The 26,522-nt window shown below is 32.3% G+C and overlaps 7 protein-coding genes across 9 annotated transcripts; 4 read left to right on the top strand and 3 right to left on the bottom strand.

Moving 5' to 3' along the window:
* The first annotated feature begins 1,978 nt into the window (after positions 1 to 1,978).
* Positions 1,979 to 3,835, top strand: LOC124444925 (protein DDI1 homolog 2-like). The gene is made up of 4 exons (XM_046995619.1): positions 1,979 to 2,364; positions 2,445 to 3,121; positions 3,195 to 3,379; positions 3,452 to 3,835. The coding sequence occupies exons 1-4, from the start codon at positions 2,124 to 2,126 to the stop codon at positions 3,624 to 3,626; spliced, it is 1,278 nt and encodes a 425-aa protein (XP_046851575.1). The 5' UTR covers positions 1,979 to 2,123; the 3' UTR covers positions 3,627 to 3,835.
* A 38-nt stretch (positions 3,836 to 3,873) lies between these two features.
* LOC124444939 (transmembrane protein 222-like) lies at positions 3,874 to 5,518 on the bottom strand. Its single transcript, XM_046995641.1, has 6 exons — positions 5,320 to 5,518; positions 4,763 to 4,847; positions 4,657 to 4,688; positions 4,496 to 4,589; positions 4,298 to 4,428; positions 3,874 to 4,233 (listed from the first exon to the last, which is right to left on the bottom strand). The coding sequence occupies exons 1-6, from the start codon at positions 5,445 to 5,447 to the stop codon at positions 4,149 to 4,151; spliced, it is 555 nt and encodes a 184-aa protein (XP_046851597.1). The 5' UTR covers positions 5,448 to 5,518; the 3' UTR covers positions 3,874 to 4,148.
* A 598-nt stretch (positions 5,519 to 6,116) lies between these two features.
* On the top strand, positions 6,117 to 10,118 carry LOC124444928 (CAP-Gly domain-containing linker protein 1-like). The gene is made up of 15 exons (XM_046995625.1): positions 6,117 to 6,324; positions 6,410 to 6,645; positions 6,714 to 6,918; positions 6,978 to 7,036; positions 7,103 to 7,196; positions 7,272 to 7,352; positions 7,412 to 7,489; positions 7,626 to 7,703; positions 7,778 to 7,954; positions 8,035 to 8,919; positions 9,019 to 9,092; positions 9,190 to 9,244; positions 9,321 to 9,361; positions 9,753 to 9,859; positions 9,942 to 10,118. The coding sequence occupies exons 2-10, from the start codon at positions 6,431 to 6,433 to the stop codon at positions 8,347 to 8,349; spliced, it is 1,302 nt and encodes a 433-aa protein (XP_046851581.1). The 5' UTR covers positions 6,117 to 6,324; positions 6,410 to 6,430; the 3' UTR covers positions 8,350 to 8,919; positions 9,019 to 9,092; positions 9,190 to 9,244; positions 9,321 to 9,361; positions 9,753 to 9,859; positions 9,942 to 10,118.
* On the bottom strand, positions 10,069 to 12,345 carry LOC124444926 (protein Wnt-4-like). 2 transcript variants are annotated; one of them, XM_046995620.1, is made up of 4 exons: positions 12,188 to 12,345; positions 11,346 to 11,581; positions 10,981 to 11,270; positions 10,069 to 10,803 (listed from the first exon to the last, which is right to left on the bottom strand). In XM_046995620.1, exons 1-4 carry the CDS (start codon positions 12,250 to 12,252, stop codon positions 10,336 to 10,338), a joined length of 1,059 nt encoding a protein of 352 aa, XP_046851576.1. In that variant the 5' UTR covers positions 12,253 to 12,345; the 3' UTR covers positions 10,069 to 10,335. The 2 variants fall into 2 exon arrangements, with proteins under 2 accessions (XP_046851576.1, XP_046851577.1); XM_046995621.1 differs by lacking the exon at positions 12,188 to 12,345 and adding an exon at positions 11,716 to 11,749.
* A 1,690-nt stretch (positions 12,346 to 14,035) lies between these two features.
* LOC124444920 lies at positions 14,036 to 19,940 on the top strand. Its single transcript, XM_046995611.1, has 15 exons — positions 14,036 to 14,123; positions 14,509 to 14,573; positions 14,719 to 14,838; positions 14,920 to 15,174; positions 15,244 to 15,366; positions 15,439 to 15,630; positions 15,705 to 16,361; positions 16,439 to 16,901; positions 16,995 to 17,221; positions 17,330 to 17,659; positions 17,733 to 18,527; positions 18,596 to 18,898; positions 18,969 to 19,040; positions 19,139 to 19,502; positions 19,611 to 19,940. The coding sequence occupies exons 1-15, from the start codon at positions 14,089 to 14,091 to the stop codon at positions 19,846 to 19,848; spliced, it is 4,239 nt and encodes a 1,412-aa protein (XP_046851567.1). The 5' UTR covers positions 14,036 to 14,088; the 3' UTR covers positions 19,849 to 19,940.
* Positions 19,941 to 20,161: 221 nt separating this feature from the next.
* Positions 20,162 to 24,420, top strand: LOC124444924 (cellular tumor antigen p53-like). The gene is made up of 17 exons (XM_046995618.1): positions 20,162 to 20,434; positions 20,777 to 20,858; positions 21,033 to 21,070; positions 21,333 to 21,364; positions 21,822 to 21,904; positions 21,977 to 22,025; positions 22,099 to 22,128; positions 22,199 to 22,262; positions 22,331 to 22,447; positions 22,544 to 22,657; positions 22,723 to 22,834; positions 22,913 to 23,037; positions 23,103 to 23,224; positions 23,297 to 23,376; positions 23,482 to 23,551; positions 23,620 to 23,660; positions 24,112 to 24,420. Exons 2-17 carry the CDS (start codon positions 20,803 to 20,805, stop codon positions 24,278 to 24,280), a joined length of 1,302 nt encoding a protein of 433 aa, XP_046851574.1. The 5' UTR covers positions 20,162 to 20,434; positions 20,777 to 20,802; the 3' UTR covers positions 24,281 to 24,420.
* An 83-nt stretch (positions 24,421 to 24,503) lies between these two features.
* Positions 24,504 to 26,513, bottom strand: LOC124444930 (cellular tumor antigen p53-like). Of its 2 annotated transcripts, none has more exons than XR_006948055.1 (10): positions 26,467 to 26,513; positions 26,018 to 26,113; positions 25,884 to 25,953; positions 25,714 to 25,806; positions 25,509 to 25,619; positions 25,334 to 25,427; positions 25,142 to 25,253; positions 25,024 to 25,070; positions 24,850 to 24,950; positions 24,504 to 24,758 (listed from the first exon to the last, which is right to left on the bottom strand). XR_006948055.1 is itself a non-coding variant. In XM_046995628.1 (10 exons), exons 1-10 carry the CDS (start codon positions 26,488 to 26,490, stop codon positions 24,665 to 24,667), a joined length of 846 nt encoding a protein of 281 aa, XP_046851584.1. In that variant the 5' UTR covers positions 26,491 to 26,513; the 3' UTR covers positions 24,504 to 24,664. The 2 variants fall into 2 exon arrangements, 1 of the variants encoding a protein (XP_046851584.1); XM_046995628.1 differs by having other exon boundaries at positions 25,138 to 25,253.
* Between the last annotated feature and the right edge of the window lie 9 nt (positions 26,514 to 26,522).

The raw sequence follows: 26,522 nt of genomic DNA, 5'->3' as shown, positions 1-26,522 counted from the left end.
CGGTAAAAAAAAAAGGAAGAGACCGACTGTGTCGCCTGGATCAGACTGACCTGGACAACGCTTGGATATCAGGTATTAAAGTTTTGTTCTTTTCAATATATTTAAGTTTTGTTTTTGATCATTCATTATGCTGACATTTATAACGTGTTTTTGTAGGCTACCAACTGCACAATGAATAAGCGACCAAGTCGGACAGAAGCACCAGTAAACAAGCGTCCTGAAAAATTCACTTTAGTGAATTTAGTTATGCATAACTAAAGTCACTAGAGTGAATCTTTCTGCACATTTTCAAATTCAACCGTTAAAAATTTCCGTAAAAATAAGTCTTCACAATTGTTAAATATTCTGAAAAAAACACACGAGTGAAAGCCAGCTATCAATGAAGGTTTAATGAAGCAACATAGGAAATTTTAAGTTAGTAGTCATCAAAATTGATATTTATGCAAGTAATGACGTCACTTTTGCCATTTCATTTTTCATTGTTATTGGCAGGTGAATGGTCAGGTCGCTTGGACTAAATAATTTTTTCATATGATTTATATATGTCTGCAATTTGTTTTTCGTCTCTTTAATAAAATTTTTGCTAACACTCTGCGCTCTTTCATTTTTTGTTCTCTACTAAAGTTGCCTTTTCTTTTGTTTCAACACAAACGTACGTTCGTTTTTATACGATCTGAATGTTAAAGTAGATCATCGGGATCATTGAAAACAACAAAAATATGAAACATCTTAAAAGTACAAAAATTTGAAGAAGTTTTTCTAAATATTCGACCTTTTCTTTTATTGGAGGGTTTTTTACCGGATCCCCGGTTTTCCCTCCCATTTCGTTTTGTTTTGAAAAAAAAAACAGTGTCCACATTTGGGGCCAAGCGAAGCAATTTGTCACAACATTATTTATCATAGGTATTATGAATATTCACGTTTCTTTTTCATTTCTTGGCCTTTGGGTATATCTCCCATAACACTGCATTTATCAAATACAAGGGCATATATTTAAAAAATATTGGTACGAATGCGTACAGATTGGTAGCCTGCAAGTCTTTTGCTACTGAATGAGGTATCTACATAGTTAGAATAAAATTATAAATTTAATATTTTTTACGTCAAACTTGTTCAAGATTTGAAAATGCTCTTTAATTATATCATTAAATCTCTTGGAAGTAACGTTATTGCATTTCTTCTGTTCGCTACTGGAGCCAGTGTGGATCTGCCAGAAATGAAGTTGGTTATCACATTCACCGACTCTAAAACATTTCGCCTGTCGATCTGTTGCACATAATTGTGGTCCTTTACTTAAAGCTCCAAGCATCTATCAGTTATACAATGAATTTGTTCAAGAGTTTTCCATTCTTTGCGAGTAAAGTTCATGGACGTTCGACAATGTCTTGTGGGGACGTTAAAGTCATATGTACAAATCTAAATATAATATGGCATTCCAATTTTGTATTAGCTGTTTGTGGTGAAATGCATAAAATACCGTTGAAACAATTATTTCACCAGCTGATTGATTCATAAATTTTCTTATGTAGAAACTATAAATACCTGCTTTAGTTTAGCCTTCAGTCTGGGTTTATAAGAGTGCTTGTAATTTTCATTTGATAATTCCTGGTAGAGTAAAATCGTGTTGCTTCTTCGATCTTGAGATGTAAGCTCGGAATATTAAACTGCTAAGAATTGTGATGTAAACTGTATACTTATTGTTTCGTTATTCTTGAAGTAAGCAGAATATGGACTGGCGTTAGTGTATTTCGATTTGTGTTCGTGTACTTCTATTTGTGTTCGTGTGCGTCTACTTTTGTTCGTGTATTTCTATTTATGTTCGTGTACTTCTATTTTTGTCCGTGTGCTTCTATTTGTGTTCGTGTACTTCTATTTGTGTTCGTGTACTTCTATTTTTGTTCGTGTACTGCTATTTTTGTTTGTGTCTTGTACTTGTGGGCCACCCTAAAATTTGGCCATTTTGATTAAAACCACGTACCATCGTGTTGAAGGAGGATGAAGTATATTACTCTCACAGATTATTCAGACATCTTTATAGCGCCATGTGACATGTCATTACAGATGATGACTTTCAGCATGTGGTTCACTGTTACTTCAGTATCACTAGAAGAGTTTGCTTCGCGATGAAGATTTCTGTGACATACGAAGATTTTTTGTATCCATTGGACATTAGCCATGACTCTGAATTAGAAGTATTAAAAGCTTTACTTGAGTCAGAGAGTGGATTAAACTCGTCTGATTTTGCAATTTACCACAATGGTAATTACATGAAAGAATCGAAGAAAACGTTAAAGAGTTACGGTGTTAGGGATGGTGATATCTTGGTAATGACGAAACGCCTTCCAAGGCCACCCGCACGAGAAGGTAATTATGGTTTGTATTTTGCCTGATTATTTTCATTTGCTTTTTAATATTGGTTAATGTTGATCAATTATTTTTAACAGAGATGTCAAGTGATTGGAGTAGTATGACAACTATGGACATGTCAAGGGGATCTTATTCAGGAGAAGGTGCAATGGCTAACATTGATCCTCTTGTGCTACGGGAAATGTTACTTTCAGATTCTTATCAAAGGTCCTTATTGAAGGACAGAAACCCACCATTATCTCAAGCTTTAGAGAGTGGTGATGCACAGAAATTTGTGAGAGCATTCAATGAACAAAAAAGGATGAGAGCAGAACAAATTGCACTACGACAGAGAATGATTCAAGCAGATCCATTAGATGTCGAAGCACAACAGAAAATAGCAGAGGCAATTCAACAAGAGAACATCAATTCAAATATGGAGACGGCTATGGAATTTGCACCTGAGTCATTTGGTCAGGTGACAATGCTGTTTATAAATTGTTTTGTAAATGGCCATCCTGTCAAAGCTTTTGTTGATTCTGGTGCTCAAGCAACATTAATGACTGCAGAATGTGCTGAGAAGTGTAATATCATGAGACTAGTTGATCAACGTTATGCAGGTCTTGCAAAAGGAGTTGGTACTCAAAAGATTATTGGTCGTATTCATGTAACACAGATTCAGATTGAAGATGTCTTCCTTGCTTCATCATTTTCCGTGTTAGAGTCACAACCTATGGACATGCTACTTGGCTTGGATATGTTAAAACGTCATCAAGTAAGGATGTTAATACAATTATATTATTCACATCATTTTATTTTACAGAGCTACTCTATGCCTTTTGCTCTAGTGTTGCATCGATCTAAAGGAGAACAAGTTGAAAATTGGAACAACCAACACAAGTACTCCATTCTTACCTGAATCTGAATTACCATCATTTGCCCAATTATCTAGTAATCTTAACCAAGAAAATGAAAATCAAAATAGCCTGTCAGCATCAAAAGCTCAATCATCTGGCAGTCAATTAAGATATGGGTAGAAATTAAGTTTTAAACTTTTAAATTTGTTTATTTTTCATCAAACAATATCTTTCTTGTCATTATATAGCGCTGAAGCATTTTCTCGTCTTCCACCTAATGTTAGTGAGGCAGATATAAATGGTCTTCTTGAAATGGGATTTAGACGTGAAGATATATTAAAGGAACTTCACAAGAATGAAGGAGATATTGGTAAAACAACAGCTGTTCTTCTTGCAAGATCATTGAAATTTCCTTCAAAATAAATCATTTTAGTGACAGGTAACAACGTTGGCAATGCCTGAAAAATTCATCCATGATCAAGTTTTTCTCTTCCACATTTAGAAGCTATCACTTTAGTGCAATGTATTGAAAAACAGTATTATATTCATGGTGATATTTTATTTTGTTTGTGTAAACTTTCAAAAGTGTATTTCTAGGGTGCATATTTTTTAAATATATTTGTTTTATTGTAGTTGGTCATTGTTAGAATGAATACATAAATAAAAGGAATACAGAAAGGAAACAGATCATAATATAATTCATATGCTTAGAGATAAATCATGGGAAACATGAGAATTGCATTAATATTATCGGAGAAAAACCTGTTGGAATTCAAAAAGCAACATTCCAGTGATTAGTTACAACTGAATATGCATGGATTGTTGTAAGCATTAATTTAAAAAACTTAAAATGTATAGAGTTCTAGATAGTTGTTTCAAACAGTACAAAAAGATAACTTTTTATACTCATACATGATAATGTTTTTGTACTTGTTTCATATTCTATTATAAATTAGTAAAGATGACAAGAAGAATTACTATTAATGACAATGTCATAAATGGCAGCCATGTTTTAAGAAATGAGCCAACACTAAAAAAGGAAAGTAGTTCACAAAACATTGATTTTAATTATTATACATGTCATATTAACTGACCTGACATATTTTCCATGAATAAGCATGGATATACACAGATAGAACATGTTCCAAGATGTTGAACCATTATAATTCATGATGTTGAGTGCCATTGCCACATGAGAATGACAATTATCGCAACATAAATTGTGCTATATAGTAAAACATCACTATTTCTTATTCATTTCAAAGACATTTCAAATCATTGAATAATCATACCATTCTGTGTTTGTAAACTTCAGATGCATCAGAAACAGCACTATCCCATGTCACATTAGAATTCTTGACTAGTGTTGGATTAAGTTGCCAATATCTAAGAATTCAAAAAAATTTTTAATGATCACAAAGCAAAATTCATAAAATAAGCAAGTAATTCTTACTTTGTTGGCTTTCCAAATGCCATAGAGTCTTCCTACGTGGTAGTTCAATATATAATTTAATATAAGGAAAGTATTTGCAATACATATATGAAGAAATATTACTTACTGAAACAAAATACGGTCCTGCAAAATCTCGAATAACTCCAGATGACATTGCAATTCCCATGTGACCAATGAAAGGAAAAAACCAACTGCATTACATACAAGAAAAAAATAAATAATTACTTTTCACATTTGATCTAATTTCTTTGAATTTTTGACTTTATTTATGATGTTTGTGACACAGATGGGCTGAAATTAAACTTGTTCGTTTATTTTATACAACGTAAGGAGTATTGACCACCACATCAAACATCATATATTTTACTACAGAATATTAAGATATTTAAAAGTGAAACAAACAAAAATCCAATCAGAATAACTATAAAAATATGCATCGAGTAAGAGCCTTTCGCTTTTTAATATAAACATTACGTCAACAATAACAAATGTTTAAAAAAAATTAAGGAAAACTATAACGACACTTCTCTTTACGAATAATGGTAAGATTCTACTAAAACAATTGGATTACTCGCTCTCGATTTCTGTGAAGCGATAGTTGATTCGGGCTTGAGCTCGTAATCAAAATGTTAAATAGAAAATATTGAAACTACATATACGTACGTCAACATTGGTATTGGCGTCCACACAATACAACAAGGATAACGACTTTTTTGATGGCTAATCATTCTACTGCTATTTATTTCAATTGAAAAATCGATTTCTTGAGCCTGGATTTGAGGATTCTCCATGAAAACATCGCATAAAGCCGACAAAGGCTTGTACTTCAACTACTGAAGTGAAGGTCTTGATGAGGTCGGGTTTCCTCGTGGCTTTCCGTAACGTATTCGGACTGTGAATTTCAAACATCACCATGATGAGCAAATTGAACTAGAGAAGGAAAAACAAGTTATATTTTTCAAATTGATGCTGAAATTTAAGAGAATAGTAAACAAAAACAATGAAAAATTCTTTCTCTTCGAATTTTTGTCTGCCCAAACATCCTTTACCAGAAGAAATACAAAAAATGTCACGCAGTGAAACTGTTTGTAAATTTTGTGGAATAAGTTATTTAATCCACAACGAAGTGAAATCTTTGCAAGAAAAATTGTCGAACGCTGAGAGGGAAATATTACATTATAAAGAAAGTGGTCTTCGAGAAAAACAGTTAAAACAAGAGTTGGAGAATATGGAGACCAGTGTTAAAGAACAGCGTTATAAAGTTGAGGAGCAAAAACGACAGTAAGGACAGTTGGCTGATTTTAGACTAAAATAAAAATCTTTCTTGTAATATGTTTGTTTGTTTTTAAGAAAAAATATTAGTTTTATTTATTTTTAGGCTAGCATTCTTAAACTCTGACCTTGAAATCAAAGCAAGAACAATAAACGAGCTGCATGAAAAAAAGCATTTTCAAGATGATTACATCGAACAAACAGACAAATAGACTTTTAACAAAAATTACAAGATTATCTAACTTACGCAATTTATGCATTGTTGCAGTTAGAAAGCAAAAGGAAGTTTTACATACTTTAAGAGAGAATATTGTCAAAGAACATGGTTTTTTCAAAAAGATTCTTGCTGATTTTGGAAATGAACTGAAAACATTTACTACAAGTGTAAAAGATAATGTATGTTACATACAGTCTACATTTTTTTATCATCTTGTCTCATTAAGAAACAGCCATGATAGTATCTAATCTTTGTATTAAACAGGCTGTCATTGAAAGAGATAATATGGTTTTAAAATACAACAGCATGGAGAAACAATGTATGGATCTTCAACATAAGTTGAAAAACATGGAAGGAACAGATAAGAAATTGCTTCAAACAAAAACTGAATTTGCAGTTATGAAGAAGAAAATGAACGAATATGAAAGACGTGTGACACAGTTTGAACATGAAAATAAATCATTGCAAGAAAAAAATGAATTATTGCAAAGGAATATTGGGTATGAACATGTCTTAATTTTTCCATCTGTTTTGGATTAATTGTTGATAGAAATGTTTTCTTTGCCATATTTGTACAATTTTCATCAAGTGATCAATTAAAAATATCAATGGAAAAACATCAGAAACAACAGGAAGCCCATGAAAAAATATTGACTGAAAAAAATGAAGAAATTGAAAAACTAAATAGTTTTTGCAAGTCTTTGGAAAGGCAAGTCAATGACAAATCTGCTACAGAAGCAAGAAAAACTGTGAAAAAAGATGCTGAATTACAAGTAAGAATCATATTAAAGTGTTTGTTATATTCTTGTTATTTTAAGTTGTACTTTTTTAGAATGTCAAAGATAAAGTTGAAGAATTAACAAACCTTTGTGAAAGTCTTCAGAGTGAAAGGTAGACATTCAACAGATAAATTGTAATCATTTACAACACAATGCATGCTTACAAACATTTCCCTAGAGAAACGATGATTATTGCTCATCATGACCGGATTGATGATTTAAGAAAAAGTTATGGTAGAAAACTAGAAACGTCAGAAATCAATTGTAGAGATGTAAGTTTAATTCAATGTTTTTTTGTGATTTACAAACAGTGTTGTATTATGTTTATTTTTCATCCATGAATAAAGCTCGAAAAACAACTTGAAAAACAGAATGAAGTTGAAAACGAATCTGCAACGTTACGTTCTTCGCTCATAGAGGCAGAAAAAGTAAGAAAAATTTACCTTATCCATAAAAATCCAGGTTACATACTTTTGTTTTTTTTTAGAAAATAGCGGCTATAAGAACGGATCATTCTAAAGAAGTCGACATGTTAAATGTTGAAATAAATAACTTAAAGGAAACGGTTAGTTTTAATGGTTGCCTGTGACAGAGTTTATGTTGCTATTACAGGGTCTGTAAAGCACGTTTACTTGAAACGCATTTCATTTCAATATTTCGTGAAGTAATTCTGTTTGATAGCTTTCATTGTTTTACAACAGCTCAAAGAAAAATCAAATGTTTTGCTGTCTTTAAAAGACGAAAACAACAATATAAAGATGAAATTGTCTTTGATCAATGTAAGTGTGAACTTTATTAATATCCTCTTTGCAGTTCTTTATTTGATTAATACATTAAAATTTATGTGATCAAGGTAAAGAAAAGTGAAGAAACTCGACTGTTGCAATTACAAATTCTTGATTTGAATAAAAAAATTGAAAATTTTCAAAGAAAAGAAATAGATAAAGATAAAAGTTTTGACGCAGTAAAGTTTGAAAAACTTGTTGATATCAAAATGTTAAAAGAAAAGTTGTCTGAAAAAGAAGACCAGGTACTAAAAGAAGAAAAGTAAAGAAGAAGTTCTTTCTTTTGCATTTTAAGATGCTTTTTCAAATCACATTATTTCTATAGGTCGTTCTTCTCCAAGAAACTGTACGACGTGAGTGCGAGGAAAGACTGGAGCTGACACAAGCTCTAAGTGATATACGAATACGTTTCTTGGCTCTTCAACAAAATTTTGATCTTTCGCGATCTAAAATTAGAAATAAAGCCAAGGACCATTATGACAGATCGTCCGTTTTAACTGTGTCGTCAGATATCTTTAGTAGGTTGCAGGTAGAAGACATTGATGAGAACAAACGATCGACAAAGATGTCTGTTGACAATCTTCGTGACAGAATTGCTGCCGCTCTTGGTAGAGAAAGTTCTTCTAACCATAGCAGATGAAACAAGTATTTTTCGAACAATCAAAGAAGATTAACCTTTCCAAATGCCGATGGACACAATGTATCCTGTATATTTGTCGAAATAAGTTGTGATTCATGGTGAACTGTGCAATCGTCTCTTCCACTCAGTTATTCTGATATTTCAACTAAGAAGTAAAACAAGGATCGTATGTTAGACAGGATATTTCTGCCTGTCGTAGTTCTGTTGCTAATTAAAATATTTTCATGAACTTTTCCATCATCACTCGAGATCATCCCATCATCTCTGGAAATTTGTGGAGCGTATGTCATTACACAATAATCATATTGTTGGCTCTGTAATCTTTCCCACTTTGAATGGTTTTAAATTAAATTTTATTCTTAAGACAAATGTAAATTACAAAGTTGCGAGCTTGTTTCACATATCATAGGTGTACATAAACAAAGTAATATAAAGTATAAGAAATAGACCGAGTACTTACGTACTTCAACGACAATTAACGGAGCTCAACGAAACATGCGAGTTACAAAATGGCAGCCAGGGGAATGACTTTGTATCTCAAAAATCGATTTTTTCGTTGCTCTAAATGTGGTACGAGAAATGCACTTATGAAAAATGAATGTATACATATATCATAGCAAATTTTACCATTGTTTTCCTGAATGTATTTATACTTCATCTTTTGGCTAGCATTAAACTTGCAACGAATCCAAGCAAATAGCAATTTGGCTGAAGAAACGCCGAAGCAGTCATGGAAATTTTTGGTATTCTTCACAACCAGTTATTACATTGCACAATATAATTAGTAAATTTTTATCTTCGTGATATTGAAAATATATGTTGAAATATTTTGTCTGATAGATTTTAGCGTTTGGAGTTCCTGTCAGTGCTTTACTATTTTACAAGACTGTCATTGGTTAGGATTATAAATATCTTTGATTTGCATTTCTCCATTGAGGTAAATTTAGCTTAAGTACTTTCTTATTTTACAGAACCAGGCACTAATGACCTTTCAGAAGAAGAAAAAAAACTGGTTATTATGAATTACTTGTTTTGAGTGAAAGATTTGTTTATGCTTTTTTTCAGGACATATATTTTCTCTCTGCTTAAATCATTTTAGAAGAAAATCAACCAATTTTTTTTTGTTTTAAGCTTCTTTCTTAATTCAAGTATTTCAATTCAATCAGTTGTCTTTTTATTTTCTACACTTTATTCTTGCTTCACATATTGTATTTAACAATTCTTAACTTTTTCCGTAAAATTAAGCCTCATATCTCTGTACATACCACCAACATAACATAACTTGATTATACTCTATTTCCTTTGGCTTCAATGAAAATCTTTTCAAAATCAACATGTGATATTTTCATAATATAATATTGATAATTGTAACTAGATGTATTTATTTTTTGTAATTTTTAAAGCCATTTATGACAAGGCTTATGATGAAGTATTTAATGGAAGATCCAATTGAAAACCAACACAAGATACATGAACATATTCGTGTTTGTAGAGAAGTTGCTGACAAAAGGTTTTCCAAACATATTTATAGTTAAGTTAATTTATTTTTTTGCCATTTTAACAATTTTTAACCACATCCGTATTTTACTTAGATTGGCATGGAATAATCAAAAACAAAATCCCATTGCTCCTGGAAAGTTTCATGCACTTATCACGCAAGAAAAGAAAAATGTGGCATTTGATTCTGAAATGCATTGATGAGAAAGACAAGATGGTGTCTGTTGTGATAAATATATTGCGTTTAATAAAGTTTATTTTGTCATTTTGTATGATCTTTGTTTCATCTCATGTTTGGTCAATGAAAAGCTTATTTAATATAATAATTACATAATGCACCACAAGAAATTAACATTAAGATAAGATCAAATCAAAAGTTTGTTTATTGACATATTGTAGATCAAGGCCAAGGTTGGATCAATGAGGATAGGATGGGATAGGTATAATTTGGCACATAGATAAAAGTTTAATAATTTATGGTTAGTTAGGTTAAAGGCAAGTGTGCACAGTCAAAGTCCTTTGACAGGATTTACAACGAACATAACAGCACCATATAAATTTACAGTCACATTTTTCATAAACAAGAACTTTTCGTGAAGTATAACCTCGGCCACAACAAAGCAAATCACAACCATCAATTGCGCGTGACTTGATTTTACATTGACGTCCTTTTGTGCCTAATGATCCCGTCTGCTTGTTCAGTTGACAGAAGTTAGGCGATGCTTCAAGATAAACTAGATCTGAAATTGTAGGTGGTTTTAATTTATCGTATTTTGGTACTAAGATACGCCTTCCTCCAGTTCTAGTCTCTTTAACGAAGCTCGCCCCATCAAATTTATCTTTCAATACATCACCAACAGTTCTTATGGAGGGTAGTTGTCTCCAACACGTCTTCAAAGCACAAGTACCGCTCACACCATGACATTTGCACGTTTTTATCATTTTATTTAACAATATCTAGAAAGTTTATAATATATAAATGTTCATATGGCTGATAACATATCTCAAATATTGTTCAAATATTGTTGTATAGTAAAGAGCGATTAATCTTATTGAGAGATGGTTAAAAAGAATTAAGATACGTGTAAAATGAACATTACCATACGTCACTCTACAAAACAGTAGAGAACTTACTGTCCGTCCGGCCTCGTTATTGTGTATATTCATAAGAAGTCTTGCACGACTGAAGTCTTGTCGTTCACGTATTCGAGCATCGAGAAAACTTTTTGAAAAACTATTTCCAAAGTTGACATTGTCACTACATCCAGCCCAGCGCCAATTCTCTTCGTTAAGTTGAGGTTGCTTTCTTTTCAATGATGTATCACACGAACAACTTTTTAGTTGTCCAGATGTGCAGTCTTTCGTTACAGAGTAAGAGACAGACGCTGCAGAAAGTGCACTGACAAACGCACTTTCTCTTGTGCCTTTTTGCGACAATAAAATAAAATAAAATGTTAAGTAGGGTGACGATCCTTTTGGATTGTGAATGATTTGCCCACCTTTATTCAGTGCATTTCCAAACACAGGTTCGTTGTTTTTGTTTACTGTAGAACAATTCCATTTACGATATTGAAATTGATGCTGACATTCTGCTATCGCTATTTCAGCTCCTTTCTTAACGCTATTCATCAGTTCAACATTTCTTCTACAAACACGAACTTGTTTTTTGTTCAATCCTTTTAAAATGTGACACATGTTTTCATTTTCAAACGTTGTACCACTCAAAGCGATGGACCTATGACAAATATCGTTGAACATATAGTTAATGAAACCAAACGCATGGATTTCTTTTTGAAAGTGACATTCAACAATTTCTTACAGGTTCTTTTTCCATTCAATTCAAATGTTCATGAAATATATATTTAGTACCTCATTTTAAATGAATGTCTAACCAATTGTTTTCTGTCTGTAGTCAATATGTCAATGAGAATTTACTTTGTCGAATAAACGTCCTTTGAACTTCTCAATCAATTGCTTGTTGAAAGCCCTATTAAATGACTGCTAATGTACCGTTGTGGTCGCCGTAAATTTTATTGTTTTGGACACGCACTTGCATCAATGTAACGAAAGTTTAAAAGATAAGGAAGTTGTGTAAATATTTGTTGTTGATAAAAAAACCCCAATAAACCATGCAGTGAGGGTGGCATTTGTACCAGTTTGTTTTTTAATTTCTCAAGAAGTTTATTAAATCTACGCAAACTTCAATTATTGATAAATCTCGTCAGTCATTGCCATGCAGCAATGTTCAAAAAACCCAGTTAGGTTGAATAAAGAATAAAGAAAATAGGATTTGGTATTTTATGTGTAAACCAAGAAAATAATTCATATACTTAGTACTTACATCCATCTAACAGGAGTAACAAAATGAAGAAGGAAGCTTATCAGCAACACTGACAACAGATGCATGGTTTAGATGGACCGCGGCACTACACAATAGATTCTATCAAAGAAAAATGGCAATGTGGAATTGATTTCCGTAAAATAAGCACTATTTCTTCAATACTCTGTTGACAATAATTAAGTTGAGTTGAATTAGCCGGTCAACTTCAAAAGAAAGACGGCTAATTTAATTGACACTAAACATGAAATATAATGGTATGAAGGAAATTAAACATTTTACAACGAAAGGAAAGGATTTCACTCGAAAGCAATGATTGGTTTACACAATTTATAAAAAAGTTAAATGAAAATCTCACTACTAATGAAGAATGTAAGAAAAAGTTATGCATGTCACCTACTAATGCCAACTTGATAACACCACCTTAAATATTTATAATAACGCCAACTTAATAACACCACCAACTTGAAATAAAGGAACGTGTTTTCTTAAATAGACTTAAATATGAATGTTTTAATCTTACTATACATAAAATACTTAGCAGTTATTTTTATTTTATTGATATCAATTTATAGTAAAGTTTTCTTCACGAAAATTGGACATTTTTAAGAACGGTGACAGAAGATGTGAGGAAAATACTTTTCAAACATTTAGTAACAGTAAGTTTCGGAAACATGCATCATCAGGAAATAAAACAAACAATCTATATTTAAATGTATCCGGTATTTTGAGCAACAAAGGATGTAAAATAAAATGTTTAAAAATATTTTAACGTTTTTTTAATGTTAATTCATCAAAATTAAAATATATATGCCCTTTTTCAATGTCTGTTTTTAAATCGTTAATTTGGAAAAAACAAGGGAAAGCTTTTAGTACCATCTATTTTTTGTATAAATAACGGACATCCTAATCCATGCCGTCGTTGGCGAAATGTTATATTATAAATTTTTTATCCCATTCAAAATAATCTCACAAACAAAACCGTCTGTTATGGAGAATGTCAAATATAGTCATGATGTTTGATGGAAACGACATAGATGTAAAAAACTTAGGAGGTTTCATCTCTGCATGTTGTCTACATAACATTACGTAGTAAAATGTGCTATTCATGATAAAATCAACAATTAATAATTTATTATATCAATGATCATATCACAAATAGATATGTCAATATTGATATTTGATACTATAAAATATATATACATAATTTTGACAATAAATCACATCTATTTTTATATTTCATGTGAAACACCCGTTATGCTCACTGTGTACTTTACAATTCGACCATTTTTGATATTTCTCAACTTTTAAATAGCATCACACTGGAGAGAACTGGAGAAAACTAACAATTTAGTTTATGCAGCTTAGATATTATCGTGGGGAAAATCGAAATGCTGTACGTAAAAAGTATTCTTCATTGCAATAATCTTTTTCAACAAAGAATTTGTGAGACATTACGCCATTTACTTGGTCATACAATATATAAATGTGCGTATTTATAAAAACATGTTAAAACTGTAAATGTGATAGTTGATAAGAAAGTGCTATTTTTATAAAATTTTCTTTGCTTCATGTTTATTTTTGGCAGTGTAAGATGTCTCAAGAACATTGAACTAAAATACATGGAACGCTACCAGTAATACAAAATTCCATGTATTTTAGTTCAATGCTCAAGAATGATTACAAAAATGTAGTCTAAGTTCTTCATGTGTAGAGATCTTATATAATTTGACGCTGATGATCACCGTCATCCCTGCTTGACTTGAATGTATCATGTATAAATGGACCATATTTGTAATATTCGGTGTCTAATATCATTTTCTATCCTCTTTTGATTGGTTAATTATGCTAACGTACATCCGATTCTTGACATCTTATTGTGCCATTGATAATAAACAAGAACAATGTCGAAAATACAGTCATTTATTATCATTTTTATGTAAGTATAACGTATAATTTCATAAAGTATGGTATTTCTTAATAAATATCGACTTCTTCAGAACATTTGAAAGAAAGTTGAGGGATTGCGAAGTATAAATAAAGTCATTCATTCCTCAAGCATTTTTTACTTCCTCACATTGACAATAAGTCATCTCATGTTTTAATTTCGAAAAGAGTGCAAACGCTTAATAATAGTGAATTTTTCATTCATTCCCCGTTCGTTAAGTTGAAACCCTGTTACAGTGACGTCCATCACACGACATAGCAAGTGTATATTTTCCTAATGCATCAATACAAACAACTTGTCCGCATGCTTTGTATTGATAGTCATCTGAATTAAAATCATTGATGCATATTACATAAGAAAACTTTTTCTTATGCAGGATGGCAGCGATATGCTTTGATGAAGGATTATCTATGAGAAAGAGAAAAAGAGAAAGTAGACGGGGTTAGATGAAAGACTTTTATATTTATATCATAATAATTGTAATAATTATGTATTTAATATGTAGTAGTAATGCAAATTATATTGTTTAACCAATTGCTAATTTGCTAATAAAATAAAAAGTTTTTTGCCTCATTTTTGTAAACAGGAAGATGTCCAAGACGTCTGATTAAAAAGAATGGCTCCTATGGGATTATTGAAACTCCTGGTTATCCACTGCCTTACCGAAATAAACTGAAATGTGTCTGGCGTATTCGAGTACCTAAAGGTAAAATGAATAATGATGTTCTTAATTAATAACTTATTGGGTGGAATTTAAACATTTTATTTATTTTTACCTGAATGGAAGGTTTCTACGTGCATTTGGATTTCATTGAGACTTTTGATGTGGAGTGTTTGTCAGGTGTAAATCTTGCAGTAAGTACTATCCGTCTTTACCGTCATAACACACCTAAAGGATCGCAACAAACTGTCGTATTTTGTGGACGAGGAGAAATGAGGAACGTCACTGTTCCTGATAACTTCATGTGGATTCGCTTTCAATCTGCAAACTCCAACAAAAGTCAAAAACATATTGGATTTCGAGCAAGATACATGGCTCGAGGCAAGGAATATAATTTGCATTAGAAGTTCAGATTACGTGGTGTATTTATTTGAGAAAGTTTAATTTCAGATGTTGATGAGTGTCAATTTTCGCAACATCGTTGTCAACAGAACTGCGTTAATACTTTGGGCAGTTATCGCTGTTCGTGTAATCTTGGTTATATACTTCATAAAGATGGCGTCAATTGTACCGGTAAAAGATCAGTGTAAATGATGCATGCGCAACAAAAATTTGTAAACAGTTCCATTCCCTTTTTCCCTAAAGCTTACAAGATACATTTCGAAGAAAAAGAATACAGGAAAAATATTTCCGAATCAATCCCTGAGAACACGTTGGTGTTGAGAGTCAAAGCTTTTGTTGAAAGAACAAGTCTTCCTATTTCGTACAGTTTAATAAGAAAGTATCCAAAACATCATAAAATTGGATCTTATCCATTTAGAATATCTCGTTCTACAGGTTAGTTTATCTAATAAATTATTTCACGTTTTATCAGCGAATTTTGTTTCTAAATATGGCTCTTATATTTTTAGGCGAGATCAGGTCTCGTAAAAAACTTCCCCCAGAGGAGAGAAGTTACAAAATGACAGTGAAGGCATCATTGAACAGGGTAAGTTATGTTTTGGCCCCTGTTCATTTTACAGTGTCGAAAAGAAACATCCCAGAAATTGAGTTTTCAAGACGATCTTACAGCGTCATTGTAAGTGACAGTATGAAGAATGGAGAAAAGATACTTGATCTCCCAATGAAATCACTAAAAGCTGCGCAGTTTATTACGTATAATATTTCAGGATTGAACGAATTTTTTTCAATTCATCGAGATTTTGGCACAATAAAACTCAAGCGGGATTTCAGTGAAATTAAACTCGCCAGAAATTCTTCTAAGAAATTTAGTTTCACTGTGATAGCGCAGCTCCGACACCGTCCAACAACTATTGTTGCATCTGCACTTATTGATGTTTATGTTATACCTGCATATTCGGGCGATGTTTTTGACCATTTGCTGGAAAAAGTTAATTTAACACAACAAGTACAACATGATGAAAGCAATCAATCTCGAAGGTCAGAATTTGCATTTCATCGCTTCTTCCGTCGTCTATCCCCGACAGCTCAAAATATATCAATTGCAAACACGAAGTTTAACAAAATCATCCGAGGATTGCGAAATAGCGTTAAGGACAAGTTTGCATGTGAGTACTTTACCTATCTTTCTCAATCTCTTTATATTTTCTATCGTCTTCTTTATAATCTTCTTTCTTTGTTTTAGCTATACGTGTTGTGACAAACGAACAATTGATCACAAAACTTTCTCCGATTGTTCTTGCATCACGTGACAAGCTAGCAGAGCTTATTAACGCTACCCATTGTGTTATTCCTGTCGCCAATTGCTCGAACCAAAGATTTCATTCAAAATACAGGACATTTGACGGAACTTGTAATAATCTCAACAATACATTATGGGGAGCAGCCAATATTCCCTTCAAGAGGATGGTAAAGGCAAAATATTGGGATGCAGACGGTTTAGGGGAACCTTATGGATTTCCAGGGCAATTACGAGTTGCATCATTACCTTCTCCACACTTGATCAGCAAACGTTACGTGAATCACAGGACATCAGGAGATAGAGGGGGAAAGTTTTCATTGATGATGATGCAATGGGGTCAATTTCTTGATCATGATTTAACATTTACAGCTGAAAGTGACGGATCTGAACATTGTGCATTACCAAGGTAATGGTTTGAAGTAATATTACTTCATACACCGCAGCTATAGTCATTTTGGTTCGACTTGTGAAATTTTGTTTCGTTATTTATTTTTTTTAGGTGTGATGGATCATCTGAAGATTTTGAGTATCCTTGTTATCCTATAATGTATCCAAAAACAAGTGGTGAGTGCACGATGTTCACACGGTCAGCGGCTGCATGTCAAACAGATCCCGAAAACATCAGCAAACGAGAGCAATTAAATTTAATCACGTCCTACATCGACGGATCACAGATTTATGGTTCGTCAAAGACACAAGCCGAACGTTTAAGAGAGTTTTCACCAGGTATTGTTAGAGGAATATCAAGTCAAATCAAACACTTTTCCTTACATGTATGTAAATCCTTCAGTTAACCTTACGTTGAAAAATTTGTTTTTTGTTTCTTTGCGACAGATTACCAAGGCTTTCTTAAAGTCAACCCTACCACGTATCTATTACCGGATATGGAGACTACTTTAAAACCTCCGTTGAATTTATGCCAATTTTCAGGAGGTTGCTTTGAAGCAGGTGACATGCGGGCTAACGAACAGATTGTCCTTGCTGCGATGCACACGTTATGGGTACATGAACATAATCGAATCGCTAGAATATTGAAAGTAGTTAACTCGCGTTGGAATTCAACCAAGATTTACCATGAAACAAGAAAGATTGTAATTGCTGAGTTACAGCATATAACTTATACAGAATATCTTCCAAAGTTATTAGGGGAAGATTATCGTTCAGGTAAGTGGTATTTGATTTTACTGGAATATTGTTTTCTTTTCACGGATAATCTAAAAACAATTTATTTGTACAGAATACACTGGCTACGATGGCAACATCGACACGACAATCTACAATGCATTTGCTACTTCTGCATTCCGTGCAGGGCATAGTTTAGTTCGACCAGCATTTTCTAGATTGGATGAAAATTTTGAACGTATTGGTGAGGATGTTCCCTTGGTGAAAGCTTTTTTCAACAATGATCTTTTAAAAAAGGAAGGCATCGCCCCTTTTATTCTTGGCTTATTGGGAAATGTTTCAGAAACGATAAATCGTGGAATGGCTGAAGGATTAACGAAACACTTATTTCAACAACCTGGTTCTCAGCACGGTTTTGATTTAGCAGCATTGAATATTCAACGTGGACGAGATCACGGACTTCCTGGCTATGGAGCTTGGAGACGAGAATGTGGTCTTCCAGAAGCGACATTTTTTGACGAGACGAACTATGAGATTACAGATACAAAAGCGAGAAATATTCTAAATGAGTTGTACGATACTGTGGAACACGCTGATCTCTGGGTAGCTGGACTTGCGGAGGCGCATGTTCCAGGAGCAATGATTGGTCCTACGTTTCACTGTATATTAAAACGACAATTTGAAAGACTAAGAAGTGGAGATAGGTTTTGGTATGAACGAGATGGTGTTTTTACAACAGAACAATTGCTTGAATTGAAGAAAACGTCGTTGTCTCGTGTGATTTGCGATAATCTTTACAATGTCGTGTCTCTTCAACCAGATGCATTTCTTCCAGTTAATGAGGACACAAACAGAAGAGTTGAATGTCAGAATGGCCTCCCTATAATCGATTTTAGCAAATGGAAGGAAGGTGAGGTGTTTTATTTATTGAAATTCACGGCTCGTGCGAGTGATGTTTTTCACTATTCCACTATATAGAGAAATGTTCAGGTAATCAATGTGATGTTTTGGCGACAAGACCTTTTCGATGGAGTGATTGGGTTTATACGCAAAAACTCTCAACAGGATCGTGGGCTCTAGTTGACCTAAAGAAAATGTGTGGTGGTTTCTCGAGTCTTGAGATAGAATGTAAAACAGCTGATGGCGAGAATGCAGCGAGTACAGAGGAAAATTTTGACTGCAGCAATGATGTTGGTTTCGTATGTAGAAACAATGAACAGGACAATGTTAAATGCAGTAATTATAAATTTCGACTCAAATGCTCGGATACTGAAAAAGCAGGTGAAATTTTAATCTGAGCGTATATGCAATTGCTGGAACAGTTCTTCATCATTTTATAATTTTCTTGTAGAACCAGTAAGGAAGCCAACAAACACAGGTGTTCCTAATAAGAATTTTGAAAATACATATGAGTGCAGTCCAGGTAAGGAGAAAAGTTAAAAAACAGTTAAATGAAACTTTATTCCACTTTACTGCAAGTCAGTGATGAATGGCAAACCAACTGAATCATTTTTATTTCAGATTTAAAAGCTCAATATTTCCAAGTGAGTTCACTAAAAGCAGAGGTTACTCAAGCACTGACAATTTTTTCTCCTTCTCAAAACAGCGCTGGTGCAGAATATCTTTACCTAGGACGTCATGTAAATGATCATAACCATCGCTTCCTTATTCAATTTGATCTGGCCAGAATACCGCGTCGTGCCCGGCTTTTATCAGCTACGTTACAGTTATTCTTAGTCAATGCTGGGAATAAAGTAGATAATTTGATACATACAGTCGACGTTTACCCAATAACTAGTACTGAATGGCATGAATTAAATACAACATCACGGTTTCCGTGGTATAAGGATTTTTTGGGTATTAACGAGGATGTGGATAAAGCTAGGTGAGTTTATAGGAATACAATTTGACAATTTCATATGTGATATAATTTAGCATTTAATCTTAAAAATAGAAAAATACATTGTTTGATGAAATTTATGATAATCTCTAGTGCAACAAAGAGTGCTGAAATATATTCTAAAGATAAAGAAAAATGGGTGAATATTGACATTTTCCAATCTGTTTACAACTGGAAGATGTCAAGTAAACGACGCCCTAATTTTGGATTGATGATCAAACTGACCAATGAAGATCAAGCTATTTCCCTCGTCAAGTTTGCTTCAAATAAACACGACAACGCATCAATTCATCCGAAACTTCATATATGTCTAGTTGCTCAAATTTGGTAATGCTCAAAGGTCGCAAATTGCTGTAAATGAATTTTAAAATAGAGTGGATTTGGTACAATAGGACTTAATAAAAATCGTTTCGTAGCTCTATAGTCAATTGTTTATATTTGCCTTTGTAATTTTAAATTGTATGTTACAGTACGATGACTTCTGGAAGAATAGTCCTGGTGGTATGTCAAAGGAAACATTTTGTAATCTATATAAAATATATAGATTTCTTTTTCTTAAGTCATTTTTTTACGCTCACAGTCAAATCATATTGCCAAAAATGCTCTTGTACATTAGGGATTATTCTTAAATAGCGAAACTATGTGCAGCACACATCACTTAAATCGCTTGAAATACTTTCCCTTAGTTATCTGCACTGAAAATTATATGTTGGACTAGTTGAAATTTCTATGAAACTTGTCGTATATAAAAATTAGGAAAATTGTTTTGCGGAACTAAGATAATGGAGATAGAAAATTTTGACGTGTAATGAAAGCATCTTCCTTCAGCACTAAAGACAAAAGTTATCAAACAAATTCTTTATCTCTAGTTGCAAAAATGGTCTTTATTGTAAGAAGACACCTGCAGACATAAAATGGTAATTTTAAAAGATATTTTAATTTCCAAGTATCAGCGAAACGTGTCGACCTCCGCTAAAAAGAAAAGAAATTTTGAAATGTTTAAATAGAAAGGTTGAAATAGAAATGTCAAAGATGAATGTGCATAAACTTTATAACCAAACAGAGTATAATGTAAAACCTTCAAACGTGCAACAATATAGAAACTAGAGTTACTGTGTTTCTTACTAAGTTCGTCATGCATTATAAAGATTGTAATAATTACCATCATATCTGAATAAAAATCAATAAATCAGTTCATCAACATAATAATGTCATTGCATAATTAAGAACATCACTTTAGAAATTTTATCTCATTGAAGGTAAATGTTGGAAGCTGTCACTCAATATGGACTCTCTTGATGAATTAATGAACAATTTTGATGTGAAAGAGTTTCTTACAGAGTAAGAGAATAATGATTTATCTAAGAATTCTAATTTAAAGTACTTCCAGTTAAACTTGTAAATTCCTGACAATGTTTCAGACAGAAGCGAGCTCATACAAATTGTGTTTATCGTATCAGCAAATTTGAAGTACCGACGTCAAGTCGGAAATAAATTTCTTTGTTTCTTTCGTAGACTTCCAAGTTCTGCAACAAATTCATCACAGAGCCCAGGTATTGAAAATATAAAGAAAATACAACTAAAGCACTTAAGAAAATAATAAATTTTTTTATTTTCTCTAAGCATGTCGTCACGCAACCATCCTCGTGTACAATAACTAATTTCTTAAATATATGCACATGTATTATGAAACGATGAGATATTTGAAGTCCGCTTTCTGGCAAGATCATTTCACAAAATTTGTGTGCGCAAATAAGACAGTCCAGTCACAAAAAACTTCTATGTTTATCTTAATCAAAATAACGTATTTCCTAGGACTAAAGGCAGACGGTGACGATCCAATCTCTGTAAGTTTATTTTCAGAAATATTCGACTTTAACATATTTTGCAATCACTAATAGCAAGCAAAGTATTTATAAATTGTATTATTATACTTAAAAGTGATTAAAATTTTGACGACAAAAATCGATGGCAGTTTCTTGTCATCAAATGTGTTTTATGCATTAAACATATTTGAATGAAAATATTTAATGATAGACTTGATCCTTTAACGTAATAGCTATATCTTTTTGAAAAGCAACTTAATCGTTACATTTACACGTGTAAATTCGTGTAAATGTATTTCGTAACGCATGTTAACGAGGCCCAGCTGAAGCATAAGGAATATGCATAAGCAATGTAGATTATAGCGTAGATAACCGTCAATTTACATTATAATTACGCAATTTTTTACATCGCAAGTTACACCCTCTATTGCTGTGTACATAAAACAATGCATTTTTTAATAGTTGAATTATTTTTAAGAATTACTCCATCGACGAAGAATGTTCATTCACAGAAACTGAACCCATGTCCAGTCTTCACTTGCCACAACACGTCCCAACAACGTTCGTATTATTTCAAATAATCATTTGTACCATATTATTTGTGCAAATCGTTCAATTTTTTTGGTATTGTAGAACTGAGGTGCACGGTCTTTATAATTTTCAAGTGGAACTTGGGCCACAGGTTAGTTTCGTAAGTTATAGCTTGATAACTTTATTTTTTTAACCAACACAAACCACAAATATTTTTGCTACAGTTGAGAAGAGTTGCCAATCCAGAATGGGTGGTACGTTTAATAAAATGAATATATGCATATTATGAACACCATTTACACGATATAAAATGATTATTTGCAGTTTAAAAACAACAAGTTGTACATCAAGTCAGGAACATTGTGTCCAATCATGTTTTCTTCGTCAGGTAAGTTTATTTGTATACGAAACATATGTGACTTGAAAGTAGTTGTAATTTTTGTTTCCATAAAACAGACAACATACCAGAGAGTTGTAATATAAGAATAATGGCTGTATTCAAGAATGTTGAAGATGCCAGAGACATTGTGAGATGTTGTCCAAACCATGTCATGGAAAATGCAGACAAACTATGTAAGAAAATAAATGCGATGTAAAATTCAAGGAAAGAAAAGTTGTAAAAATAATGAAGGAGATAATTATACTTACTTTGACTTTTTTGCCATCCAGCTTTTTCAACAGTCAAACATTTCGTTCGATGCGAGAGTGATCAAGTTTTGTATAAAGAATGTCCATTGACAGGAAGATATTATCTTGTCTTGCCTTATACACCAAACAAAATAGGTATAGAAAGTGAAATACTTTAACACAAAGAATACACTTAACCTCTTATAAAAACTCCATTTTAGATACTCATACGAAAAGACTGAGTACTCACGAACTGCTATCATTTGTCTGTAACAATTCATGTGTCGGCCTCAACAGACGGTCTATCCAAATTATTTTTGAGATCAGTCACAGGTTACTTACCAAGTATTTTTTACTATTCTTTTTGCTGAACAAACACCTTTTTAATAATTTCAAATTGTTTACGTCTAGACAAATGGTCTTGGGTCGACGTTTGTTGGAAGTGCGAGTTTGTGCATGTCCAGGAAGGGACAGTACCATTGAAGAACGACAACAAAGACAACCATTTAAACGAAGAAGAAGATTAGAAGATGAAAGTAAGTAATACTATACTTCACGATGATAAAAAGTACAATTGACGTCATGCAATATTTCAATTTAGTCTTTACTAGATCATTTATGAACAGTGAAGAGCCTTCCCAAGGTTCACCATTAAATATTACGCATGAAAACAAAGGACCATCATACAAAAGAAAGACATCAACGGAAACATTTTATCTCAAGGTAAATGCACGTCTTCATTATCGTGCTAAATTCAAGCTACTGCGAAACTTGTATTTCATCATATTTTGTCAGGTCAATGGAAGACAAAATTTTGTAATTATGGAACGAATTTCTAAAGCACTTGAACTTTTCACAAGCATGGAAAAACGATTGTAAGCAAAGAAAAATCATACGATAAAATGCAAGAATCTCTTAATGAATTTAGACATGACATAAATTCAGACAGTCTTATTGCTCATAAATATTTTTTTTTGCAGTTTCTCTAAAAGCCGACCTTTTCATGTGAGTGAACAAAAACAAAATCAAGCAAGACAAGGCTATCACAAGGTTTTGAAATATCTTATCAAATAACGAAAATGTTGAACTCAAATAATTTTAAAAAAATACTGTTTTAGAATATTGAAGATTCATCAAGCAACAGATCTGTGTATTACAGGTATTAGAATTTCTTTCCCTGGCATCGTTTCTTATATTTATCCTTTATGACTTTTCAAAAGATAATATACACATAACAACTTTTGTTACGTAATCTATACGCGTTATCGTTGAATGACATTTAGGTTTCTATGATTCTTTTAGAAGTTTTAGTGAGTAATATTACATGCAAATGAGCAACAATGAATCATTGGTTTATCTGAATGAAATACGATTGTTTGCATTCGTTGATTTATAAAGTGTAGCCAGAAAACTTGTTTATAGTATGTATCTAAGGACTTTATTTGAAGAGGGGGACACGTAACAGCTGAAAAGCTGACAAACCTGTGGCCCTCTAACTAGATTATACAGCATTACAAAAAACTGATAAATGAATAAATATATAAATAATTACAAGTGTATGTAATGAGGTACGTAAAGGAATGGCGTGACAGATATTTTTATACTTCCAGAAATCACATTGACAGTCAACAATTCTTACCAAATGAGTTAGAAGACAATGTCAACTGGTTCAACGTAAGTAAGAACAAGGAAGCAAATGATGTGAGGAAAACGATGACAAGATCGCAAAATATGCAGATTTCTTATTCAAAGGAAACAGTGCGACATACAAATCACTAAATACTTGAATACTGAACGTCAATCAACAATATTTCATTCTTGAAATATTTTCAATGAAATTGTAACAAAGTTAATTGTCCACAAACAATATTTACATGTTTAATACAATAAGAAATCAGTTGCTCTTTAAGAAATTTCAATAAGCTTGTTAAATTTTTGCTGTTTTCACGAATGAAACAGCCCATCAACTCCTAAACATAATTTTTCAAACTACAACACAAAATTCGCGCCACAGGCATAAACTCAATTTATTTTTGTTTTGTTTTTTGCTTTCATTTAACATTTTATTTACAAATACTAACCAAAAGATTCAGTTACATTGACCATCATGGGACTTAACTATATCAGTATACAACAAACTAAAAATGACTAAAATTGATGTTGTTACTTTACAATGACTTTTTTTGAACTACTTCTAGAAATTGATGAAGATGATGTAGTAGATTTAACTTCCCTTTTCTTTTTTCTTCGCTTTGCTCTAAGCAATTAATACGTAATTTAAATCATAATATTCATGTTAATATTCATGTTAAAAACACAAAAGGACAGTGGTTAAATATTTATAAAACCTTTTTAAAAAATAAGCTTGTTCTTCAACAGTAGTAGCATCCAGCAGTTCAAGGCCACGATTCAATTTTTTCATGACATTGTAGATCCAAGATTGCTTAATCTGAACAAGGAAAAAAATTAAGTATACCAAAACATATTTCAACATAATTATTTATAAATACTAGAATACCTACAGGCAATACAAACACTTTAGACTCATTAGGAGTGTCTTCATAAGCTCCTAGTGTTAATTAAAAATCTTTAATTTTTTCAAAAATCAAAAATTTTTTTTCATTATTCGGTTTTACCAACAGGAGCTTTTCTTTTCCTAACAGGCTTTCTTTGTTTTTCATGGTTTCTCCTATCCCTGATTGGGGTTGAGCAAACATGAAGTCCAAATGTTTTATATCCCACTACTTCATCTCTGAAACAAAATGAATTGAAAACACTCATATGATGATTTTAAAGTATAACATTAACATAGAACATAATGATAATATCTACCTGTAGATTAATGAAAATTTGAGAAAAACTTTTTTCTTTATACAAGACATACTTGAGCATAAAAACATTAGAATCTCTACATTTTCATCAAGATCTGAACAAAAATTCATTCAAAGTTGACCGTCACTGAAGTGCATTTGAATAAAAAAGAAAAAGTTCATTATCTTGCCATTACCATTGTTGTGTTTATAAGGTAAGTAAATTGAGAGCTGTCCTGTTTCAGAACAACAATCGTAATATGCCTCGTTATTTCCACTTCTCACAAAATGAAGAGGTGCAACAAAATCTATATAGAAAAATACAATGGTGTATAACAATAAAATCACAATGAATGAAATATGATACATCAACATGACCTTAAGATAAATGATATTTGTTACCATCATTTTCAGAATGAGACCAGCATCTTATAACTGGGTTCATATCCTCAGAAAAAACATTAATCTTTAATCTGGTATCAGCTGGAGGAGCAACTGTAATGATTCATAATTTCAATTAACATTATTGAAAGAAAAAATGTTTCTATGATTTTAAGTACATCATTATTTACCAGATGTGGAAATACTAAACGGACAAGGATTTTCTCTTTTGACAAATAAGCAATTCAAAAGATTGGAATACTACGAAAAGAATCAAGTTATGAACAAGAGAAGACTAGAAAATAAACAAAACAGTTTGACATACAGAGGAAATAGCAGCATTACTTTCGGCCAATTTCACATTTAGATCGTAATCACCAGGCACATGGCCAAACCCAAATACAGAATAACACTTTTGCATCTAAAAAACATGAAAAATCAAATATTTACAACCCATTAACACAGCCATTATTATCAAATTTATACAATTTACATAACAATGCTGTTTCTTTGGTATCATATGGAAACAAGATTTCAATAAAACTTGTACAATATTATTTAACACAAACGCCACCATTCCAATGGGTAAAAATAAACATTGCCCCGTTTTTTATTTTCTGTTTCTCCATATGATAAACTTGCACATTCATCAATATATACTCAGTAGCATGACTTTCTTGATATTTTACATCCTAACTTACTTAAATAGTGAATATGAAAAGCTATACTTACAAAATAATCATAAAATACGAAGGAACTTCGAAATCTACTCACCTTTGTGATGTCCTTCACATGCATTTATAAAATTTTACCACCTCACCCCACCCCCC

Source organism: Xenia sp. Carnegie-2017, unplaced genomic scaffold, assembly GCF_021976095.1.
Source record: "Xenia sp. Carnegie-2017 unplaced genomic scaffold, XeniaSp_v1 HiC_scaffold_21, whole genome shotgun sequence".
NCBI classification, from domain to species: Eukaryota; Metazoa; Cnidaria; class Anthozoa; order Malacalcyonacea; family Xeniidae; genus Xenia; species Xenia sp. Carnegie-2017.
The sequence above is the reverse complement of the archived record's forward strand: the minus strand, read 5'-3'. Positions and strand labels throughout refer to the sequence as shown.

What these genes read in the sequence shown, in the direction of transcription:
- LOC124444925 (XM_046995619.1), top strand. Translation starts at nt 2,124, where the DNA reads ATGAAGATTTCTGTGACATACGAAGATTTTTTGTATCCATTGGACATT. An exon ending in AAGGCCACCCGCACGAGAAG is followed by an intron (nt 2,365 to 2,444) that starts GTAATTATGGTT and finishes TATTTTTAACAG; the next exon opens with AGATGTCAAGTGATTGGAGT. An exon ending in GGCAGTCAATTAAGATATGG is followed by an intron (nt 3,380 to 3,451) that starts GTAGAAATTAAG and finishes GTCATTATATAG; the next exon opens with CGCTGAAGCATTTTCTCGTC.
- LOC124444939 (XM_046995641.1), bottom strand. Translation starts at nt 5,447, where the DNA reads ATGGAGAATCCTCAAATCCAGGCTCAAGAAATCGATTTTTCAATTGAA. An exon ending in CAGGACCGTATTTTGTTTCA is followed by an intron (nt 4,689 to 4,762) that starts GTAAGTAATATT and finishes ACTACCACGTAG; the next exon opens with GAAGACTCTATGGCATTTGG. An exon ending in GCATTTGGAAAGCCAACAAA is followed by an intron (nt 4,590 to 4,656) that starts GTAAGAATTACT and finishes TTGAATTCTTAG; the next exon opens with ATATTGGCAACTTAATCCAA.
- LOC124444928 (XM_046995625.1), top strand. Translation starts at nt 6,431, where the DNA reads ATGGTTTTAAAATACAACAGCATGGAGAAACAATGTATGGATCTTCAA. An exon ending in TAAATAACTTAAAGGAAACG is followed by an intron (nt 7,490 to 7,625) that starts GTTAGTTTTAAT and finishes GTTTTACAACAG; the next exon opens with CTCAAAGAAAAATCAAATGT. An exon ending in TGAAATTGTCTTTGATCAAT is followed by an intron (nt 7,704 to 7,777) that starts GTAAGTGTGAAC and finishes TATGTGATCAAG; the next exon opens with GTAAAGAAAAGTGAAGAAAC.
- LOC124444926 (XM_046995620.1), bottom strand. Translation starts at nt 12,252, where the DNA reads ATGCATCTGTTGTCAGTGTTGCTGATAAGCTTCCTTCTTCATTTTGTT. An exon ending in GTTACTCCTGTTAGATGGAT is followed by an intron (nt 11,582 to 12,187) that starts GTAAGTACTAAG and finishes TATTTGTCATAG; the next exon opens with GTCCATCGCTTTGAGTGGTA. An exon ending in TGGAAATGCACTGAATAAAG is followed by an intron (nt 11,271 to 11,345) that starts GTGGGCAAATCA and finishes TGTCGCAAAAAG; the next exon opens with GCACAAGAGAAAGTGCGTTT.
- LOC124444920 (XM_046995611.1), top strand. Translation starts at nt 14,089, where the DNA reads ATGTCGAAAATACAGTCATTTATTATCATTTTTAT. An exon ending in TCATTTATTATCATTTTTAT is followed by an intron (nt 14,124 to 14,508) that starts GTAAGTATAACG and finishes TTTCTTATGCAG; the next exon opens with GATGGCAGCGATATGCTTTG. An exon ending in TAGAATATCTCGTTCTACAG is followed by an intron (nt 15,631 to 15,704) that starts GTTAGTTTATCT and finishes TTATATTTTTAG; the next exon opens with GCGAGATCAGGTCTCGTAAA.
- LOC124444924 (XM_046995618.1), top strand. Translation starts at nt 20,803, where the DNA reads ATGGACTCTCTTGATGAATTAATGAACAATTTTGATGTGAAAGAGTTT. An exon ending in TTATACACCAAACAAAATAG is followed by an intron (nt 22,658 to 22,722) that starts GTATAGAAAGTG and finishes ACTCCATTTTAG; the next exon opens with ATACTCATACGAAAAGACTG. An exon ending in AAGAAGATTAGAAGATGAAA is followed by an intron (nt 23,038 to 23,102) that starts GTAAGTAATACT and finishes ATTTCAATTTAG; the next exon opens with TCTTTACTAGATCATTTATG.
- LOC124444930 (XM_046995628.1), bottom strand. Translation starts at nt 26,490, where the DNA reads ATGCATGTGAAGGACATCACAAAG. An exon ending in ATGTGAAGGACATCACAAAG is followed by an intron (nt 26,114 to 26,466) that starts GTGAGTAGATTT and finishes CATGTTTTTTAG; the next exon opens with ATGCAAAAGTGTTATTCTGT. An exon ending in GAAAAGAAAAGCTCCTGTTG is followed by an intron (nt 25,071 to 25,137) that starts GTAAAACCGAAT and finishes AATTAACACTAG; the next exon opens with GAGCTTATGAAGACACTCCT.